This window comes from Sinocyclocheilus rhinocerous, unplaced genomic scaffold, assembly GCF_001515625.1.
Source record: "Sinocyclocheilus rhinocerous isolate Xijiao unplaced genomic scaffold, SAMN03320098_v1.1 scaffold886, whole genome shotgun sequence".
NCBI lineage: Eukaryota > Metazoa > Chordata > Actinopteri > Cypriniformes > Cyprinidae > Sinocyclocheilus > Sinocyclocheilus rhinocerous.
The window spans coordinates 105549-112769 of record NW_015631204.1 but is presented as its reverse complement, the minus strand read 5'-3'; the positions used below and the strand labels follow the sequence as shown (position 1 = coordinate 112769).

At 41.8% G+C, this 7221-nt stretch overlaps 1 protein-coding gene across 1 annotated transcript; it reads right to left on the bottom strand.

Moving 5' to 3' along the window:
* Positions 1–579: 579 nt before the first annotated feature.
* LOC107741654 (substance-P receptor-like) lies at positions 580–6631 on the bottom strand. The gene is made up of 5 exons (XM_016554421.1): positions 6081–6631; positions 4800–4994; positions 2775–2925; positions 1640–1836; positions 580–1571 (listed from the first exon to the last, which is right to left on the bottom strand). Exons 1-5 carry the CDS (start codon positions 6485–6487, stop codon positions 1283–1285), a joined length of 1239 nt encoding a protein of 412 aa, XP_016409907.1. The 5' UTR covers positions 6488–6631; the 3' UTR covers positions 580–1282.
* Between the last annotated feature and the right edge of the window lie 590 nt (positions 6632–7221).

The following is a 7221-nucleotide window of genomic DNA, read 5'->3' as shown; positions in this document are numbered from 1 at the left end:
TTTGGGTGTCCACACCAGACGCGACGCGACAGAATCAATCAAATATTACAGCCAATCAGAAGCGTGTGTGGGCGGGCTCTCTCTTGAAGCGCACTGCACTCGCAACGAAATGGATACGCTAGTTTGTATGTTGTTGCAGCCGCGACGTCGCGTAAATAGAAACCTAAATTAGAAATTTCGCGTGTTGCAGTCGCGGCTAGTTAGGACAAAAACTCTGATTAACATGTAAAAGATAACTTTTATCGTGTGTCGCGTCGCGCGTGGACACGGTGTTATATTTACAGTACACAACTTCTATGAATATCTCTGTCTGAATGTCTGTTTATACACTTTCTTTTTTATCAAGATAATACAATCGGTGGCCACAAAACAAAAGCTAGGTTTTCATTTACATAACACTGTTATTGAAAGATACAAAAAAAATGATAGACTTAAAATAATAAAAATAAATATAACCACAGTAAAATGAAATACAGCGTCAAGTGTGCTCGTTCCTGTTGGTGTCGTCAATCTGGCAACCTGCGTTTGCCTCAAGTCTGAGAAGGAGGGGCCGGGTGAAAAAAACCCGCTCCAATATTTTGAATTTGGACTGCAATACCTAGTTCAACCACTCTGTGTCAATCCTTCATACAGCACCTTTAACATGGTCTTCTTTGTAAAGGCAGTATAGCTGCAACTGATACTCAACAGCATGCTAATAATAAACTCCGGATTTAACAGAGAATTATGGCGATATAAATGGAAGTAGCTGTGTTAGCACAGTCAATTTTTCTGTCTCTCGCTGCGCTATAATTATCATGACCCTCTGCCTTCCAGACAAATCCTTTACATTGTCACCTTCGAGTCCAGTAATATGCAACAACAGGTGCAGACGCTTCCACGTCGTCACGCTGGCTATCGTATCATCAACAAACAGCAGTAATGACAGACAGATTGTTGCCAAGGGGATCAGCTGGTCAAGTTTTCCTAAACAAACCCACTGGGTCCTGGAGCAAATGCTGATTGGATTGAACACTTACAGGGATGATTTCTAGCCGGCTCCCCCAAGTAGGAAAATTTTGCTAAACACAAAGACAGTATTAATGCTCCACAGTCTTTAGATGTTATGTTGGCCAAGATACAATGAAGTTTTCACACGTTAGCCTTTCATCCCCAAGAAAACCTAAAAACCTGTTTTGGTTTGTTGCATCTCACATTACGACCTTCGCTGGAACGTGAATCATTTGCCCTTCTCCTCACAAGATTGGTATTTTAACACTGAAAGTATTTCCTACATTCCTTTCTAGGCTAAATTGTTGCTTGAATAGAAGCTGGATGACTCTGATACAGTCTTGGAGGCGCTTTGTGAAGAACCATTAGACGTGAGATCTATTGAACATCGATTTGTATTCTCCTGAAGGTCCCCCTCGATAACCGGCATCACTGTGGATACTGTGGTCTCCATTCGGCTTGCACGGTAAATGCTGGCCTGCGTCTGAAGATAGCGAGTTGACTTGAGTTCCAGACCTTCATATGAGCCTTGAGGGACACAAGGACACCAGGAGAATGCCTGCTGGAATCCAGCTCGAAACCTGCACAGAGTATTGCATGATAAGTTTGCCCCTAAACCTGAAATGTTTGCCTCTAAACCAACTCTTACCTGTCATTGAGAAGACAGTAGATGATGGGATTGTACATGGTGGAGCTCATGGCAAGCCACATAATTCCTAAGTACACCTGCTGGATGTACTGTTCCTCAAACAAGTGGGGAAGGAACTGGTGCAGCAGGAAGTAGACATGGTAGGGCAGCCAGCAGATGGCGAAGGTGCACTCAACGACAATCATCATCTTCACCACCTACAGAAGTTAAAGGGATAGTTCACCCAAAAATGAAAATTCTGTCATTAATTACTCACCCTAATGTTGTTCCAAACCCGTAAGACCTTTGTTTATCTTCGGAACACAAATTAAGACATTTTTAATGAAATTCGAGAGCTCTTTGACCCTCCATAGACAGCAACGCAACTGTAATATTCCCAGGTCCAGAAATGTAGTAAGGACATCGGTAAAACAGTCCATGTGACATCAGAGGTTTAACCTCAATTTTGTGAAGTTACAAGAATACTTTTTGTGCGCAAAGAAAACAAAAATAACTTTATTCAACAATTTTTCTCCTCCAGATCACGTATTCTGCCATTATAGAGAGTACCATGATGCTTGCGCATTGCTTTCCTCTGTAAACAACGCATGCGTGTGTTGCTGCTGACGGACAACACATCAGAGGTTCAACTGCAATATTGCGAAGCCACGATGCAAAAAATTGCGGATTCGCAAAATTGCGGTTGGACCTCTGATGTCACCTGGACTGTTTTACCAATGTCCTTACTACGTTTTTGGGTCTGGGAACATTTCAGTTTCATTGCTGTCTATGGAGGGTCAGAAAGCTCTCGGATTTCATCAAAAATATCTTAATTTGTGTTCCGAAGATGAACGAAGGTCTTACAGGTTTGGAACGACATGAGGGTGAGTAATTAATGACAGAATTTTCATTTTGGGGTGAACTAACCCTTTAAAGTAGAAGGAGCTGAAGTAAGTTAAAAACCTGTATTTGTTGCTTATCTAGTGACCTACAGCAAACAGTAATCATGTTCCTACATGGTCTTGTTGAAAAGACCAGCAAAGATGGTCAACTTCAACTGGTAAATGTTGCTAGGTTACTATCCATCCAAGCTGGTCTTTTTTAGCAAGGCAACTGACATTTAAGCTTTTATGTGAGTTGCTCTACAGTTGATAACCTTCCGTTTGGCGGTTAGCTGCTCTCGATAGCGGTCTGAAGAGTCTCCAGGAATCTCACTAGCCCAGAGAGTACATCCCACCACCAGGTAAGCACAACCCATGATGAGCAAAGGCAAAAAGTAGATAAGCACAACCACACAGACGTAATACCTGTGAGAGAGGAAGAGACAGAAAACAGCCAGATGGAGAATTGGAATTGGAGGCAGCCAACGAACAAGAAACCTAAGATGAAAATAGACCCAAAGTTGTTGAGACACATTTTCAGTACACATTTTTACACAAAAGGATGCCACACACCAACACCTCAAGAGTCCCGAGTGTTTTCTCGCATTAGCTGCCACTTAAAAATAACCGCTGGAAAACTTTTGAATCGTGAACTGTGAATGCTCGCAGGATTCGGGCGCTGTGACAGTGCCTCTCTTTTCTTTTGGAGCGCTGTACAATTCAACATGCTAATTAGCTTGAGGCTTATCTAGAAAGACACTCGCCTCACCAGAGAGGTATGGAGGGAAAATATACACAGGACTTTCACGCATTACCACAAATGTTCTGAATCCCTGTCCCACAAGACTGTCCAAAAAAAGCAATGTAAATGCCTTTTCCCATTTTTTTGTTTTGATTGAACGTCCTACAGACATGCCATTTAGGATAAGGCAAATGAGTTGTGGGTCTTTACTGCTTTTCAAGCATCCATAACTATCTCAGTGAGTGAGAGGTAATTTAATATTGTCCAGTTGATTAATTTCAAAAATGCTTCTTGCCTTTTGTGGTTGTGAAATAAGAAGACAATCATGCTAACGTGACGGGTGATTGCCCAAAAACAAAAGCCTGCAGTTCACTTGCCAAAATCCTGCAGATTTCAGTCGCTAGATGCAAAAATATGTGTGTGAAAGAAAACATTAGCTGCTTTGAATCTAATTCTCCTGTTCTCTCTCTTTCCCCCTTTCTGTCCGTCCCTGGCTATATCCATCATCACACTCAAAGATCTACCAGCCAGTTAAACAGGGTTCATTGATAACACTCGACTGCGAGTGTTACCAAGATTTGGTCCTTTAGTGACCATCTGTACCTTTTAAAGAAAGTTTGGGCGGACAAAAGCTAAAGAACAACTTCGAGAAATGATTCTTGCAAATTTAGATTGGTGAGGTCTGACAGGTTATGTCCCTTGAAGGAGGTAGACCTGCTCACTGCATTGGAGTGACGGGGAAGCCTGCAGGAAGATTGACTGTACGCCTGGGTGAACGACTAAGCTTTTATGGAAATAACCATATGCCGTTGGCACCTGTTACCTATGCGGCCATTGCAGGAGACTGGCAGGATATTGGAGAATCGGATTGGAGTTGGTAGCAATTAGAGCGCTGGCCATGTGTGAAGATCTATCAAAACTCATTCAGTAGCTGATACATATGTGAGTAAGATGCAAGATGGTGTGTAGTGCTATTTAGCCACAGTTTAAATATTCATATCATAAATCAAACCATGCCACACACTTGGTACCGAACCTACTGAATACTCTTGAGAGTGCACCCTATGGTGTCCCTAATGTTGTTTTCAATTGCATTGTCAGATTTTTCATTGTTATGTTGTTGGTGTTTTGCTAAAATAGGCAGTGCTGCCTTGCAGGAGATAGACCACACTGCACAAACTTCAAAGTTTGTTGCCTTTGCTTAAGGTGCCAGAATGGAAGGAAAAGAGGAGGAGGAGGTGGGTATGCATTTTTGGCCAATTTAGAGCTCCATGAGGGATTTGAATTATCATTGTCTTTTTCATATTATTATTGAAATGGCAGAAGTATTCCTTTCAGGTGTTTTGAAGTGCCACTCAAGCTTTGAGTTTGACTGTAGTTCATTTCCAGTTTCCAGTGTATTTCGACATTTTCAAATGTCATACTTCAGGTAGGCTGTCCAACAAATATGCATTTTAGATTGTTCAAAACAAAGTTTATCTCAGAGTATTTGCCACATGTGACACTTTCAATTTTTCATTTTACAGATACATCACTGAATTTGACAGAGCAGACTTACGTCTTTTGAAAATCCCACACGCTGTACTCTGGCCAGTTGATGTAGCACACGACACGTCCTGGCAGCTGAGCGGTGCTGGAAAAATAGTACTGGGGGAAAGCCAGGAGCAGCGCAAGGGCCCAGATCACCCCCACCACCAGCTTGGTCTCAGTGGACGACAGGCGCTGCTGGAGTGGGTGGATGATAGCCATGTACCTGCAGGGGGAGTTTAACAAAGGCAATGACCTGCTATTTATGCAAACTCAAAGGAGCATCATCCACTTGAATTGCCCCTAAATTATTTGCCCAGTCCTGCTGATTTGATTTGGGGAGTGAGTGAGATGACTAGTTGAGTTTGTCTTTTTAGTGGGCTGGGTTTTCCTGCAACCAAGGGTTCTCTCAGATGGAATAGAAAGGATGCGGCTTTGTTTTGAGTTTTAACAGTTTTCCTACACCACCAATTCCATCCTCCCAAAAAGTGGTGGTATAGTACAGTGATGGTATCATATGCCAATACTGAATAGTGGCATTATTCATGTACTATGGCATTTACTTGGTACTCCAAAGAACTTAAGGTAAGACTGCCTGTTACTTAAAGTAAAAATACCACAGTACAAAAAAACCCAGCATACTATAAATCAGAAATGCCCCAATAGAGATGCTGAAATATTTTTCAGCATCCATCTGTAGCATTCACACGGAACAGAGATGAAGGAACATGTGTTTTATACCCAGTTAGGATTACAAAATATTACTGTGGTAGCCTACAGAGTGGGGTAAATTACTCTAAAAAAGCAATTAATTAGCTACTAATTAGATCTTCAGCAGTGTAATTAGATTACTGTACTAATTCTCTAAAAATGACTGCATTACTTATTAATTACTTAATAATTTCTACATCTGCCTAGACCAGTTGAACAGTGCACGGATAGACATGAAACTGCTCTTTAATTCTTTCAAATAAATAATATAAAATTCCAGAAATCATTCTTGAACTGACCAAAGTATTTAAAGGGTCCAGGTTACATTAAAATGTACATTTTAACTTTGCATGTAAAATTTTAATGTTAAATTAATTCACTACTGTTTTATATAGAATTGTTTTAGTCTACACTATTAGGCTACATCAGAAGTAACTTTCAGTAACCAATTCTATGGTGATACATTACACCCTACAGTGCTGTGGTAGGACCATGCTTGTAAAGTGATGGTAATACAGTGCCGTTCGATATATACCATGGATATTCATGTACTATGATATTTAGATGTCCTCCAAGGTACCGAAAAAGATTAATAGCTCACCTGTCCAGGGCTATTGCCGTCATAGAGTAAATACTAGCAAAGACAGCTGCTATTGGAAAGAAGTTGTGAAATCTGCAGTAAACAAGTCCGAAGTACCACTCGTTGTGCACTGCATACACAAAGTTAATAACGGTATTGAAAGCCGACATAGAAGCCTCTGCGAACGCAAGATTGACTAGAAAATAGCTGGTCACAGTTCTCATGCGCTTATGCGCTAAAATGATCCAGATGACAGTGATATTTCCAACAACCGACACCAGAACTATACAGCAGTACGCGATGGCCCACAGAACTATCTGCCACACCGGCTGAACGAACTGGTTCGAGAACACATCCGTGTCATTGACCAATGAACCGCTGGTCCCGTTGCCGCTTGAGTTTTGTGAAGTGATGTATAGAGGATCCATGATCAGAGGAAGAAGCGAAAAAGTTTGTTTTGTTGTTGTAAGATTGGGTTGGTAAAAATAGGTCCAAATGAGCAAATGAAATGTCAATGCTCTTGTCCCAGGGTCTTCAGAACACGCTGCAGGCTGAAGCGCGAGCGCGTACTCGGCGCGCCTCACCAGACGCGCTCCTGTGGCTCGCGTGTCCGCGTAGGCTTGACACCGCGCGCTGCATCTTTCCAGTCACGCGCCAGTGAACACGCGCATCCTCCTTACTGTCACTTATCACTGTTTGACTTTCAAACGTGTTTTGAGAACAAAACGCCGAATAATAATAGTAGGCTTCAGTTGGAGTAATTTGAAAACTTAAACACATGGGGAAAAAACCCAATGGACATCACCAGAGACTGGGTTTCCTCCTTTGTGATGCTTTGCCAGGCCTTTACTGCAGCTGATTTCAGGTGTTGTTTGTTTGTGAGTCTTTTAGTTTTGTCTTCAGCAAGTGAAATGCACGCTTAATTCGGGTTGAAATCAGGAGATTGACTTGGCCATTGCAGAATATTCCACTTTTTTACCTTTAAAAACTCCTGGGTTGCTTTTGCTGTATGTTTTGGGTCATCATCCATTACTATGAAGTGCAGTCCAATCAACTTTGCTCCATTTGACCGAATCTGGGCAGAGAGTATATCACTATACACTTCAGAATTCATCCGGCTGCTGTCTTCTGTCACGTCATCACTAAACACCAGTAACCCTGT